At 27.0% G+C, this 15,683-nt stretch overlaps 1 protein-coding gene across 6 annotated transcripts in view; it reads right to left on the bottom strand.

Moving 5' to 3' along the window:
* The window catches only part of LOC136983036 (regulating synaptic membrane exocytosis protein 2-like), a 341,614-nt gene that overhangs the window by 170,164 nt on the left and 155,767 nt on the right, over positions 1-15,683 (bottom strand). For all 6 annotated transcript variants that reach the window (XM_067279650.1, XM_067279651.1, XM_067279653.1 and 3 more), the window contains exons 8-10: positions 13,878-13,987; positions 12,794-12,924; positions 10,914-11,079 (exon numbers count right to left, since the gene is read on the bottom strand). In XM_067279650.1, coding sequence (XP_067135751.1) covers positions 10,914-11,079; positions 12,794-12,924; positions 13,878-13,987 — 407 coding nt within the window. The remainder of the gene's footprint in view (positions 1-10,913; positions 11,080-12,793; positions 12,925-13,877; positions 13,988-15,683) is intronic.

Genomic DNA, 15,683 nt, shown 5'->3' with positions numbered 1-15,683 from the left:
CACTCATTATGCAAGGTGCTTGTTAAGCGAGGTTCCACTGTACATCTAAAAACATGAATGAATAAGTTTGATAAGAATGATAAGCACTGTCTGGTAAAGATATTGATATTAATTTTAGTGTAAAATTTTAAATCCTGTGAATAAATTTTTATTTCTTATAATATGTATATCATTGCATAGTTCTTTTATATATATACAGTGATACCTCGTATAATGTAAGCCTCGAATAACAGACGCTGCAAACAACGGACTTTCTGTTTGGCTGTTACGTGACTCGAGCAACGGACTGGCTGTGAACAACGGACTTTCTGGCATAATTGGTGACTGCTCCATGGGTGCATTTCTTAATAGCAATCACTCTGTGTCTCCACTACTACGGGAGTGCGCTGCTGTTTGTAGGCATTTAGGAACAACAGTGAAAGAAAGATGGCGGCGCCCACACTATCAATAGTATCGTGATGGAGAATCTATAATTCTAAACTATGAGCTTTAAAAGGCAAAAGAAGGGTCCCAATTTAACCATAAAATGGATTATTTGTTGAAAGAGCATTCAAAATAGCTTAAAAAAAATTTGTAAAGACACTTACATCACTGCGTGCACTAACTCGCGCTTTCACAATTTCTAAATTCTCATTCATAAAACCACATAATGGACCCGGAAATGAAACTATCTTAGCCATGGAGGACGCCATGTTGCTTTCCACCATAAACTACTGCTACAAGCGGCCGTTTTTGCCGTTCGATGGCATGCACTCCCACTGGAATTTAGGAACACGTTCCGCAGGAATTTTTTAACGGATGTCGCTCGCGCAGAGTTATGCAGAAGAATAAAAGAACACACCCCGTGTTCATATTTTTAATGATACAGTACGGTTATTTTATGCTGTGGAACGAATTAGATGTTTTAACATGTATTTCGATGGGAAAATGCATTTCGTATAACGGACGTTTCACTTAACAGACGTGCACCTGGAACGGATTAAGTATGTTATACGAGGTACCACTGTATATATATATTTAATTACATGTTTGTATTTATTTTTATTGTATAAACAGATCTAATTTATTTGTACTATTTTTCTTTCTTTGTTTTCATTATTATTAAATTAAGCTATTAGCATCTGAAATGTTATCTATTGTTATTCTTTCTCAAATTTAAATAATACAATGAAAGAACAATATTCAGAATAGCTTGATATGAATGTATGCATTCTATATGTAAAATAATTTTTTGCTTTTTTTTATTTGTTTTGTAATCAAAAATGTTACATAGAAACAAATTAAGAATAAAAATGATCAAAATTTAAAAAATAAAAATAAAAAAATTTAGTGAATTCCAATTTGGAAATATTGAATTCAATTCAAGTATATTTAATTTTTGGATCAAATTGCGAGATAAAATAAACCATTTCAATGATGTCTTAACAGGAATTTATTCACTATCACATACTGCCAATTATGCATTATTAACAAATGTAATTCTGTCAATTAATTAATAAATTAGGCACTTTATACTAGAACTACTCTTTAATCTGTAATCATGCCATAAATCAAAAACATTATCAAAATAAAAATGGAAAAATATTTGGACTTATTAATTTGGTTATAATTGTTTACATACTATTTTAAACATTTATTTCAATTAAAATTTTTTGAAATTTTTAACTATTTTTCATGAATTTTCAAGATTCAAATGCAATTTTAACATATTAAAAATTTAATTTATTAAAAAATAAATTTTGCAAAAATTATCTACAAATGTATAATACAAAATACAAAATGTATGCAGACTGTAAATGTATTCTCATTCATTTCTAAATGAAATCTTCACCTTTATTTACGCTTTACACCAGTGTTTCCCAACCTTTTCAGTTTAGCAATACACTTCGAATTTAATAAGATTCCTGTAACACACCATAACTTAAAATAAATTGTGACTGATTTTAAAAAATTTTAATAATACAGAAGTTAAACTTATGAAGACAAAACATAATTTTACAAACATATTATAAAAATAAAAATAATATTTGAATCAATGTGTAAAGAGTCTTTAAGCCGGTAAGTTGCAACATTTATAGAAGCTCCAAAGGGTTAATATACCAACATACATACATATATACTAATGCAGCTTTTGTGAAGGGGTTATATGCTGATGATGCAAATTTTGTAACAATCAGCATTTTAGTGAATACCTCCTTCTCCCTTCAATTGGCCAGCAGTAAAAAATGAAAGATAAATGAAATTTTACAAAGAGCTTGATCAAAATTCTAAAAAATATTTAATATTTATGCAACACACTGAGGCACTCTCATGACATACCAAGTCACAGCACATAAGTTGAGAAACACTGCTTTAAACAATAGCTTCATTAAATTTACAAATTGTTTTCATTTCTAATATGAAAAATAAGTATACCAGTTTAATTAATCATATGTCTATTTTATTTGTTAATGCTTCCCATGTTCACTTTATACATCTTAAAAACTTTAAAAAACTTAAACAGCTCAAACCCTTCAATAAAAAGACCGTCAGCATCTTTCCTTTCCTTTACTCCGTCTACTCTTTTTGCAGTAGGGCCTGCCAAGCTAGCGATAACTTCACCTCGTCCTTTGCATTTATCAACTGGGATGATTGGAAGGCCTTATAAATTTCCATTTGCTCTAACCATCAGCATGCTGCGAAACTACTGGCTACCACTGCGAAACTACTGGCTACCACTGGCTACCATCAGCATGCTGATCAAATTTGATGGTTAGAGCAAATGGAAATTTATAAGGCCTTCCAATCATCCCAGTCGATAAATGCAAAGGACGAGGTGAAGTTATCGCTAGCTTGGCAGGCCCTACTGCAAAAAGAGTAGACGGAGTAAAGGAAAGGAAAGATGCTGACGGTCTTTTTATTGAAGGGTTTGAGCTGTTTAAGTTTTTTAAAGTTTTTAAGATATATAAATTGAACATGGGAAGCGTTTTTTCGGGTAAAGGTTCTACAGAAGCTAATGGAACATTTTTCAATTTCCAAATGGCACACGATTGGGAATATTCAATTTGTCGAACACCGAATGGAACAGAATTTAGGCTTGAGAATGGACCCAGAGTGGAGTCCAAAAACGTTCGCCGTAGAAAATTAATTAGACTTGCACCGGTTATTAGGTTCATGTTGAAGATTTGTTCAGTCAAATTTTCTAGAAATCTAACTGACAAAGTTTTGAAAATTTTGTATAGGCTAGTATATTGGATTTTTAACTGAATGATAATATCCAATGTAAGACTAAACACCTTAAATTTGGAAGTACTTGGCAAAATCCTCTACTCTTTTGTTTTGGTTCATTAAAGTGTCTTATTATCTTGATACTCTTTTTGACTTGAAGCAAAGTTCAATATGCATTGACTTTAGTAATGTCATTAAAGTCATCATGAAATTTTTTTCTGTTGCATAATGTGTTTTTAATGAGTGTTATTATTATGTTAACTTTTTATTTTTAAAATTTATTAAATGTAGATTCTGAAGATGAGGAAAATAAGTATAAACTGCTCTTACTTTTTGGCTATTTTAATATTTAAGACTAATTTTAATTAATTACTATCAAATTTGATGTAAAGATAGGCAATTATACTATCCATTTTACATAAATATTAGTACAGTCAACTCTCATTAATATGAATCACTAGGGGAACAGTAGTTAGTTTGCTTTATCAAAAATTTGTATAAATGATTTTTTGAGTCAAAGTCAAGGTTATATAATTCAGGGAGTTAAGTCTTAACAGATAATCAAAATCTCTAAATTATAACATTTTGAATGAATTTACTAAATAAAGTTAAATAAAATTAAATTTATTTACAAAAAAATTATTGTTCTAAATGATTTTCAAATCAAGCAAAATGAGGAGGAGGCAGTATTTGCCATTTAAGTGTAGAGCAGTATATCGGAGTGGTTAAACAAAACAAAGCTAAAAGAAATCTGTGATATTTTTCTGTTAAAGATTGTTTGAAAAAGTAAAAAAGAGTAAAAAAGGAGCCAAATTTGTGTAAAGTATCCAAACCTCACATCACTGTATACACACTCCCCAATATGCAGACTAGCATGTGTTTGCATAGGTCTGCATCCTTTTAGAAAAATGGGTGTCCTTAAACTTTAACTTCTATTTTCTAAGTACAGTAGAATGGTCTGCTAAAACCAGACGTTTGGATTGGTCTACAATTAGAGGTGAAACCAATCTTTGCTTACTATAAGAAAATCTATTCTACTCAAAATGGAATATTTATTACAGTACCACTTTTTATTATTCATGTCAAAAAATGTAAAAAGCAACCATTATTGGAAGTAAGGTTATTTCTTGGGAGTTGTGAAGATAATTTAGTTTGGTTTAACAAACTCTAGTAAAATTTTTGTTTGCTTTATCATGTTAAAATTAATGTTGTGTCAGTGGCATTTAGCCAGGGTAATGGCAAAAATTTGCTTTAAAACAAGAATTTCCTTTATTGATGTTCATTTTAAGATGAGTAAACTGTAAAAACAAATTAATTTTTAATTTTAATTAAATAATTTAGAAAATTCTGATTGCAAAGATATTATCTGAAAATCTCTAAAAATATTAAACTCTCATTCCTTCTGACTTGAAGCAGGTAAAAGTAGGAAAATGGTCTATAAGATCAATTAAATTATTAAGGAACCATTTTACGTTTCTTTAAAAGGTTTGATCAAAGAAATAAATTATGTAATTTCAGGAGTGGATATGTGTGACAGTATTGTGGAAAGTTACAGGGAAAGGAATGGTAGTTGAAAAGTATAAAAACAATTTTATGTAATTTATCAATGATCCCAGAGAATACTTCTTCTTTATCCTTAAGATACACAGTTTTGTTGTTCTTTTAAATTTTGATCATTATAATGTACTATATATTATTAAAACTTCAGTGCTCATTAATTCTGCATATACTGCATTTTTTGTGCATAATAACTCGCAGATTATGTTTAAAAGATAATTTGAAAGATGGTGAGAGTTATGTAATGGAATAGGTTATATGTCAATTTACTCTGTACCTGCAACTTTAAATTGCAATTACAAACTTGTATCTACAGAGTAATGGCTAGGTATGAGATATATAAATGAGTACATTATGCAAAAGTTTTATTTTTGTTCTAGCAATTTTAGGGAAGATAACTTATATGCTGCCATAACTTATATGCACAAAAATACAGTACTGACTACTTCCACAATTATTTTAGCATTCCATTTTTATCTAAATTTTGTAAATTTTTTCATTATGGAAAGAACTATCCAGAATGATTGCTTTCTAAGAGCAATAAAACAAGTATCAGGTCAGTCCATAAGTCCATGCACATTTTTATGACCTTGAGAAAAATCTTGTTTTGCTGTTAAAAATGTCAGTCTAATGTGATAATTTTTACACTGGAGTGTTAAATTGGATCTCATTCATATAATACTGTTCAGAATTGTGAACATTTCAGCTGTTTATTTTCGTTAAAATGGAAGTAACCGATGAATATAAAAGACATGTTTTATACTTTTTATTTTTAAGTGGTGAGAATGCTACAAATGCAACCAAAAAAATAAATACTGTACATAATCAAATTGTAATTAGTGCAAGGACTGCGCAGAAGTGGTTTGAAAGATTTAGAAACAATGATTTTAGTGTGGAGGATAAGGCTCGTACTGGAAGACCCGTTGACTTTGATGATGATGCTCTCTCTGCACTAGTTAAAGCAGAACCATCTTTAACAGTTGATGAAATTGTGGAACGTTTAAATTCATCCCATGGAACTGTTCATAGACACCTACAACAAATCAGAAAAGTTTCAAAGCTAGGAAAATGGATACCACATGAACTGTCAATAGCTAACCGACAACAACGTGTAAACATTTGCACGTCTCTTTTATCCCGCATTGCTTTAGAACCTTTTCTTGGTAGGCTGGTTACTGGAGATAAAAAATGGATCCTCTATAATAATGTGACGAGAAAAAGACAATGGATGGATTGCGACAAGCAGCCAAAACCGACTGCAAAAGGTGGGTTGCATCCAAAAAAAATTCTTTTGTCTGTTTGGTGGGATATGTCAGGTGTAATTCACTTTGAGCTGTTAGAACCTAATCAAACAATTACAGCTCAAATGTATTGTGAGCAATTAGAGTGTTTAAATGAAAAATTGGAAAAAAAAATGGACCGTCGTTAGTGAACAGAAAGCAGGTTCTCTTGCAGCATAACAATGCCAGACCACACGCTGCAAAAATAACTGTACAGAAACTTGAAAGCTACAACTGGGAAATTTTACCTCATCCACCATATTCGCCAGATATTGCTCCCAGTGATTATCATCTTTTTCGCAGTTTGCAGAATTTTTTAAAAGGGAAAACTTTTGAGGATGAGAACAATGTAAAAAAGTCTATTTCTGAATATTTTGATTCAAAACCGAAATCATTTTACGAAGACAGGATTAAAAAGCTACCATCAAGATGGCAAGAAACTGTACAAAATAATGGTGAATACATTATAGATTGAAATAAAATTTAATTAAAATTTTTTGCTGCTTTTTTTGTAGATAAAAATATGCACGAACTTATGGACTGACCTGATAATTGACAACTGTTGCTATTTTTAAAATTCTTAATGGAATTCCAAGTGGCAATTAGTTTCAGAAAAAATGCCATTATTTGTAATGAAATTATTTAAAATCAAAATGAAAAACAGCTTAATCTTAGATTTTTTTAAAATGACTTCATTGTTATTAAATGTTATATTTAACTCATATAAATTTAAAAAAAAAAAAACAGTTTAATACTTAAATTTCAATCAAATTTTGAATTTTCATTATAATAATTAAATTAAACAATCAATCATTAATCACATCTCTTAATATATTCATTTGTTTTTAAATGGTATATAGACTAATATAAATTGAATCAGGTTTAAATATTATTTAGATTTATATTATGTTACTTCAATCATAGTTGCCTTTTCTTTTTATTTCTTTATACAATTTCAGTTAATATTCAATATACAATAGAATCTAATATCATGGATATTGTTATCAATTATTTAATGTTATTAGAATTAGAAAGTTGCAAAACATCAGGGGTGTAGAATATTTTCAGGATCCAAACTTTCTCCAAAAATTGTCACATACTAGTGTTTAAAATAAAACAATTTTATGAAGGGATTAATAATAATTAATACATAATTTGAAATATTTTAATTAAAACATACAAATAATTAAATAGGCTTAGTATATAATTTTCCGTACAACACTAAACTGATAAATTAATGTAAAATTTCTTTAAATTAAAAGAACTCTTTAATTTAAGTAAATATCATCATCATAAGGATCATATACATTATAAATTTAATGTAATATGTTGATTAATGGAAATAAAGTTGAAGTCAAATGATGATAGGCATTATCACAAATGCCATGAATGACCTATTTTTAGCTAAAGGCACTAATTAACAAACTTTTTAATGTCCAAAAACACAAAATTTCTATACAATAATGGTTGTAAAATGTTTTTTTTCTGAAAAATTAAGTATGCACAAATTTTTTCCAAAAAGTTAATAGTTAAATTTCTGACTGATTTTCATTTATTTCTTTTTCTTTAAAAATGCAACAATATTTTTAGGATGATTTCAAATTTATTATATTTCAACATTATTATTATTTATATCTATAAAAAATATATTTCTAAAATAATAAAAATTTTACTTAGTTATTTAATCAAGACAATTCAGAAAAAGATTTTACACTTGGTTTATTAACTTGCAAATATTCCATGCAGGGAATGAGTTAATATTTCATTTTAATTCAAACTGACACTGAATTTCACCAATTAAATAATCCATCAGTGGAAAGAGTTTTAAAATAATAACATATTTTCTTTTTTGGTTCTTTTTAAAGCCATATTTCAGTTTTAGTTTTTCATAAAAATCTGTTTAAAACTTAGAATTTATGAATGTTGTCTGTTGGTTTTTTTCAGTAAAGTCAAAACCCTGTTTAATAAATGAGTCCACTAGATTCCTACTGCAAACACATAACCATGTAAATAGGCAGTATGTAAGAGGTGACTGAACTGATCAGAAAAAGTAATCATCATCCCTCACTACTGGAAAACATGCTATAGAATTAGCAACTCATCACTCAAACATGAATAAGTGATTATAGCCAATATTGCCTACTAAGACATATGTCTATCATACTCCATGTCTGTGCATGCTTAACTTTCTTTTTCTTTTTTAACCTGGCATTCAGATATTGAACATTCTAATTTCTTTTTAAAACATGGTCTCTCCTTATATTTTTGGCAAATTTCCCAATTAATGCCTAGACTTAGCCAAGAGACTACTCCATTTTCTTGTAACATTTTTGTAGCTATTGCAGTAGTCTTATTTTACTACTGCAAATTTCCTTAAAACAGTTATAATTTCCCCCAAATCCTTTTTATGCATTTGAACGTATTCTGTATCCCTGAAAAACATATACATTAACCTCTTATAGCAAACTGAGGTTCATACAATAAAGAATTGAATTGAAATTAATGTTAATTGTTGGTTATCATCATCAACATAGGTGAGTCCCAAAACAATTAGAACAAGCCGCTTTTACTGTATAACAAATTTTTCATTTTCATTTTGATAAATATACTAAGCTCTTATTATTCTTAATTAAAAATAGTTATAGCTGATAATGCTACAAAACTAAGTCTGTCCTAATCCTTTTATTTTAATTGCAAAATCTTAAAAGTATTATTTAAATTTTTGGCGTTGCCTAATCACCTCTTAAAAATTTTTAACTTTATTGAAATTTAAAATGTGCTTAAACTGATACTAAGAGAAACAAATGTTTATGTAAATTAAATCGAAAAATGATTTTTAAAATTGTTTGTAAAAATAATAACTCCTGATTAATGTATATCAATTTCAAAATAAATATAATGATTTATTAATAACTAATAAAATTAATACAAAACATTAAAGTTGTAAATCCAAAGAATTAATTAATAAGATCACAAATTAATTTTAAACAAAAATACCACATAATCATAATTAAAGTACTCCCCCTATTCAATACTGCAAAATAGATATTTAGCAATTCAAATGCAACTAAATTTGGTAAGATGGCATTTCAAGATGTGCAAAAGACATTTTTGTAAAAACAAAAATTAATATAAAACATGCCACATTTTTGTGGCTCTGTAAGGAACAAATGTTTTATTTGTACATGATACTTATGCTATACAAGGATTTTAGTAATATAGAAAATACTGTTCATTGTATTCACCATTCTAAAAATTTAACACATAAAGGAATGAACAGTGTATTCAATTGCCTACCATAATTGTAATTCTTCTCACATACATATGATACTGTCTCTCAAGACTGCCAAATTTTTATCATGTCCTCAATAAATCACATTTTTGAAGTGTCCTCACAACCAAAAATCACATGACTTAGTGCCAAAAGTGCCACAATGATGAGTTTCAATACTAAAATTTTTTTAAATGTCCTTTGTATGACTTGAAATATTACCATAGCAAATTTGGTTGCACTCAGACCTCTAAATAACCTTCTAGATAATGTTGAATAGGGAATACTTTAATTACAATCATATAGTATATAATAATAAAATTAATTCAGTTACAACAGTCGATAAATACAATATTGTTTATTACTCCATGAGAATATTGTTTATAGAGATATATATTAAACTAAGAACAATCAGGTTTTGGCTATATATATTAATTCATATTTCAAACAATATTCTTGTTTATAGAGAATATTGTTTATAACAAACAATATTTTCTATTCAGTATGTTATGACATGATTTTAATTCCTAAAAAATATATGAAAATAGATCAAAGCTTTGCTTTATGAATAATCTCTCTCTAAAACTATAATATATGATCCAATGGAATATACAAACAACCATACATAGCTTTCAACTACTTTCAATTTATCTCACATATCATCAAGGAGAGCAAAAATAAATGACAAGTTGTTTAGTTATAGAGTTCTAGCTTAATACTAATTTTTTCAATAATCAACACACTAGAACCTTTTTTTTATCCCAATAAGAATAAATTTTAGTTAAAACTAACGTTTTCGATCATATTCACGATCTTCATCAGGTTTTGGCCAGTAGAATTCGAAACTGGAACTCGTGGAACAACAATATTTAAAATTTAAAATTCCAAAATATTTAAATGTTAGAAAATGATTTTTAGCGGTATGTGTTTAAATAGCGATAAAAATATCCTTACATTACTACAAATAAATAATACAATGTAATTAATGGTGTAGAAACGGGAGCTACTTGCCATTGTTACTCTCATTTTTGATTTTGTGAAGAAGTTGTTTTTTTTTTCAATGAACAATATTATATGCACAGAATTTTGTAATTAATTTCATTCTCAAGTGCAGAGCATTGCAGTATTTATATAAAAGAGAATACACCTAACATTATTTGAAAAAATATGTATAATTAATTTTAATTCATCTCAATATTAATTGATGAATTACAGATAATCTATTAAGATATTAAAAACTTTCAAAATTTGAAGAAAATGAAGTTACTTTGCTAATTAGATCAAACCATTATTAAATTATAACAATTCTAAAATTATTAGTGGTGAAAAGCATTTATTAAACTAAGAACAATCAGGTTTTGACTATACAAACAGATTAACTCTAGAGAATTTTCAACTGTTTAATTAATTAAAATAATTAATTAGAAATTGGCATAAAACAGATGCCAATTTCTAATTAATATTTGTAACAGAGTTATTTATTTATTTTACAATTCATCTAATAAATTAAGTTTGATATACTCAATATCAAACTTAATTTATTTAATATTATGTCTACTACTAAGAAAGATAAACATAAAAATATCACACCTACTTACTTCTCCAAGAAAATCATTAGCACCGTATCTATCATAGTCCCACACAGTTATTTCCAAAGCTCTTGTCTTTAAATCTGAACGCCTTAACGGAGAATAAACAAATGTTTGATTCCATTTTGGCTCATTAGTATTGGCAATGGTTTTTGTTCTTCTTTTACTTTTTTCACTAAAATAAAGATATCAAATTAACTGCTTACAGATGAAATTGTTTTAATAAGTCATAATTTGAATGTTTAAAAAAACCATTAATTATAAAATTATAGAAAACAGTTTACAAATTTTAAAGAATTAATTCATGAAATAATTAATCAAAATTATAGAGAAGCCTTCTTTACACTTTATTATTGAGAAAATAATTTCTAAACAAAATATCATTTAAATACTATGAGCCATGTTAATAATACAATAATACAATAGTCTATGTTTTTATGAATTGTTGTCTACTAAATTTAATACAAATTTAGATGTAGAGTCAATGATATCATTAAGCATTATATGATTTTCAGTTTAATTTTGATTACTTTTGATTACATATAATTTCCTCATGATTTAAAATATAATATCATTATGATTTTTAAAACATCATAATAAAATATTTTTAAATTTAAAAAATTAAACTTTTAATATGATATATTACTGTTTTGTAATTCAATTTAAAAATTTAAAAACTAGATTATTAAAACATTTTTAAATACTGCAAATGATAGATTAACACCTGTTAACTTATTATTGTTCTATCTCTCCCCAGTGGTAGTTATAGTAGAATTAATTTTCTTGATTTAACGACATTTTAAAATGGTAACAGTCTACACAGGAATCACCAAACTATGCTCCACAATGAGGTTTTATCCAGCCCACATTACTTCTCGACAATTAAAAAAATTGTGATTTAAAATAATATTTTACTGGTGCTAAAGTAATATAAATAAAGCCAGGGAGACTAAGTATTAAAACTATAATTACCTAAAAACAAAGGTCCCATTTTCTCAGAAAATCCAAAACTTGAATGACTACCTAACTGCTTTTAAGTCAAGCAAACAACACAAAGAAAAACAATAAATAATAAAGTTTTTTTTATCTGTACTTCCCAAAATAAATGATATTTGTAATGTATTTTATTTGTGTTCAATTTTTATGTATTTTCTTAATTTTTAATAAAGTTATATGATTATTATTTTTTTAATTTACATATACATGTATGTGTAATATTAAATTGCTCTGGTCTGCTGCTGTTGTCAGAATTAGTAATGTGGCCCTCTTCTTGAAAAGTTTGGAGACCCCTAGTCTAAACACACTAAAGTTTTTAGAAAACCTAGAGTGATTGAATCCTCCTTTCATTAAAAATCCAATGATATAAATGTGCACAAAGAATGTGAATGCTTCCATCAATATGCCAGTAAATACAGTCATTTCACATTCTTTGAGCAATGCTGACAGAAACAGTGAATTCATAAAAATCATAAAAATATCTCAATAGCATGACTTCCCAAAAACCTAATCAAATCTCATTATTAAAGCAGTCTATAAAGCAAGTCTTCAGTTTGTCATAAAAAATTTACTAACTACTTAGATGATTGTGTTAAACAACACATTAAGCTATGCAGTTAGTTAAATTTTAGATATGTGTTTATTAGAATTAAAATACATAACTAAACATGTATTTATAGTAACACCAGTTACTTGATATGTTTTGACTCCTGTTAAGAGGTCAATCTGTTTAATTGGTTAATATGTTCTAGTCTCATAAATGACCACTTATTGAAGTTTGACTCTAATAATATTGAAATTCTTTAAACATTATTAAAATTTAAATTAAGATGGTTTTATTTGACAAGATTCAAAATCAATCTAAAACCAATTATTAATAATAATATTCTTACCTCCTGTCTGGCAATAAAAACATTTTAACATATGGATTACGTTGTGGTCGATTTCTATCAAATGGCAATTCAGTGGCACATACAATTGTTACAACTAATTGTAAAGCTTGAATGTCATACCAAAGTTTTACCTATAAATACAGAAATCCAAATACCTTATAATTACTCTTTATTAATACAAAACTGATTATTATTATTTATCAAAATTTTTAATATGAACATTGTTTCTAAGCAGCCTTTTACAAATTATTATTATTATTATTATTAAAATATGCAGAATTTACTTATTAAGGAGTACTTGAAACTATTATTAGCTGATGACCACAGGTTTGGTTGCAAATGTGTAGAGAAATGACTGTCCTTCAAAGTGTTCTATCATTTAACATGATTTAATCAAAAACTGCTCTCATAATGTTATAAAAATCCTTATGAAATGATATCCTTTTTCAAAGATTAACACCTATAACATAACATAATCCAAAATATTTTGGACTATGTGGAATATTGTGTTTGAAGATAAGCAGAAAGGAAAAATATCCTTGCAGGCACAGTTTAAAGCCCAAAAGTGCTAAGTTTTATTATATGAGATTTTATTGATTTGTAAAGATTTTACTGATCTGTAATGTCTTCAGTAAAGAAAAATATCAATGTTTATTCACTGTAATGAGTTGTTCTTAACTTTAGTCAAATCATTTACATATTTCTAAAATATAATTTATACCTATTTACAATATACTTCTAATATACTTCTAATATAGAATAATGGAAATATTAATATTCTATGAGATTATTATTGAATATTAGTCAATTATTTACAAAAAATTTAAAAAGTAATAAGGAACAACAAAAGAAATTAGGAATAGATAAAAATTTTGATATATAAAGTTTCCTAAAAGAAAGATTTCATAAATGAAAAAAGAAAAAGTTTTTAATTATATAAGTCATTTAAAAATTAAGATCATGATTTTTTCAATATTTCAAAAAAAGAAAAAAATCATCAAGATTTTTCTATCAATGACATATTTAAAATTAAAATTATTGAATAAGCTTCATTTTCATATAATTTAATAACATAACAACATACCTGTATCCTTCCTCCAACACTGTGTCCATGAGTTCGAAAAGAAGACACATTTGGAATTGTAACATTCATTCTTTGACTTCCATATTCACGTATATTACGTTTCCTAGGATCTACAAATATATAAGCATGAGTGAAATTATTATTTTATTAGTATCACTATTTTGTTAAATGAAAAAAGAAAAAATTTATTTTTCACAAATTTTTTAAAAAAATTCTGTTTGTAATTATTTGTAAAAAAAACAACCTTTTATTTTAGAATGATAAAATCTAAAAATTTCTGCATTCAAATATATGTTATAAATATTGAAATAATAATGTTTAAAATTTGGAGTTGTTCGTGCTTTCAACAGCAAGAAAAATAGACTGCTCTTTAGAAGTAAATTCAAACCTATAAGTTTGTTTCCTCATTATTTCCTCAGTTTTCAAGCAAACACAAAATATTGAATTTAAAAACATTTAAGATTAGGATAATTCATTATCCTCATTATCCAATCTAAATATCATTATAATTTATTATGCCAAAATTAATTAATTTCTAGAAATGGCTAAAATACTTTAAATATTATTTGGCTAATTAAAAAATTTAATAACTAAAGAATTTGTATTATTAGTAGACATGTTGAAATTTATGTAAATTTGAGTTAATATAACTAAATAAATTTAAATGTACAGTGGAACGCTCAATTTGCCTAACTTAATGAGCATAATTCATTCCAGAGTCTTACTCGTAATGCAAAACACCCGTTAAGCAAAACAATTTTTCCCATAGAAATTAATGTAAAATACAATAAAGCAGTCCACGTCAAAAAAATGCTCAAATGTTTTATGTATAATGTTTATTCAAAAAAAAATTGTACAATATACACTGTTAAGGAGTGTGAATCATCATCATCATCTTTTCTTCTAGCGCAGAATGAACCATCCTGGAGTGAGAATTTGATTTGCAGAAACAAAAAAAAAAAAAAAAATCACAGCTAATATGTTTGATAAACACTCCAAACGATATGCCAAATTCTTAGGTTATGTAAAGGCTATAATTAAATATTAGAAATTAATTAATTTGACTAGAGGTAGGCAGTTATATTTCCATCTCGTATTAAATTTTATAATTATAAGTAGTTAATTTTTAATTCAGATATTTCTAAAATTTAATTTGGAATCAGTCATTAAATTTAATGACCCAAGAATTTGGCATGCTTATTATATAACGAATTATGGTTGTTGGTGTTTATAAGTAATATGTGTGAACACAAGTTTGGAAAAATATGTGATTGCAAGCGACACTAAGATGCTAGCGGAACGAGTGCTAAATACAGACTGATGGAGCATGCTGCATGCGCACAATTTGGGACTTCCCCTCTCCTCTTCACTTGTTATGCAAAACATCGCTCGTTAAGTGAGGCAAATTTTTACAATTTATTTTGCTCGTTATGCAAAATATTCGTGCGAGGTGCTTGTTAAGCGAGGTTCCACTGTATCTGAAAAAATTAAATTAATTCAAATTTACTAATTCTTAAAATTTCCAATAGATGGTGATATGTATATATATAGCTCAAATTCTCTAATCATTGCATTATTTTATCAACTAATCAAACTTGATAAATTTTGGTGATTTCAGACAATTAATTCATTTTGATTTGCTAACTGATTTTATATATGTATTTAGAAATACCAATATTGTAATATTCATGTATGTACAGATGTGAGCTCATTATATGCTAAGTTAGAAAATTATAGTAGTTTATGATTATTTGAAGACTCTTAGAAGCAAAGTATCTGCAATTTGTTTAGTCATTAATAATTAAT

This window comes from Centruroides vittatus, unplaced genomic scaffold (genome assembly GCF_030686945.1).
Source record: "Centruroides vittatus isolate TY-2023 unplaced genomic scaffold, ASM3068694v2 contig_875, whole genome shotgun sequence".
In the NCBI taxonomy this organism is placed as follows: Eukaryota; Metazoa; Arthropoda; class Arachnida; order Scorpiones; family Buthidae; genus Centruroides; species Centruroides vittatus.
This window is presented reverse-complemented; position numbering and strand designations above follow the sequence as displayed.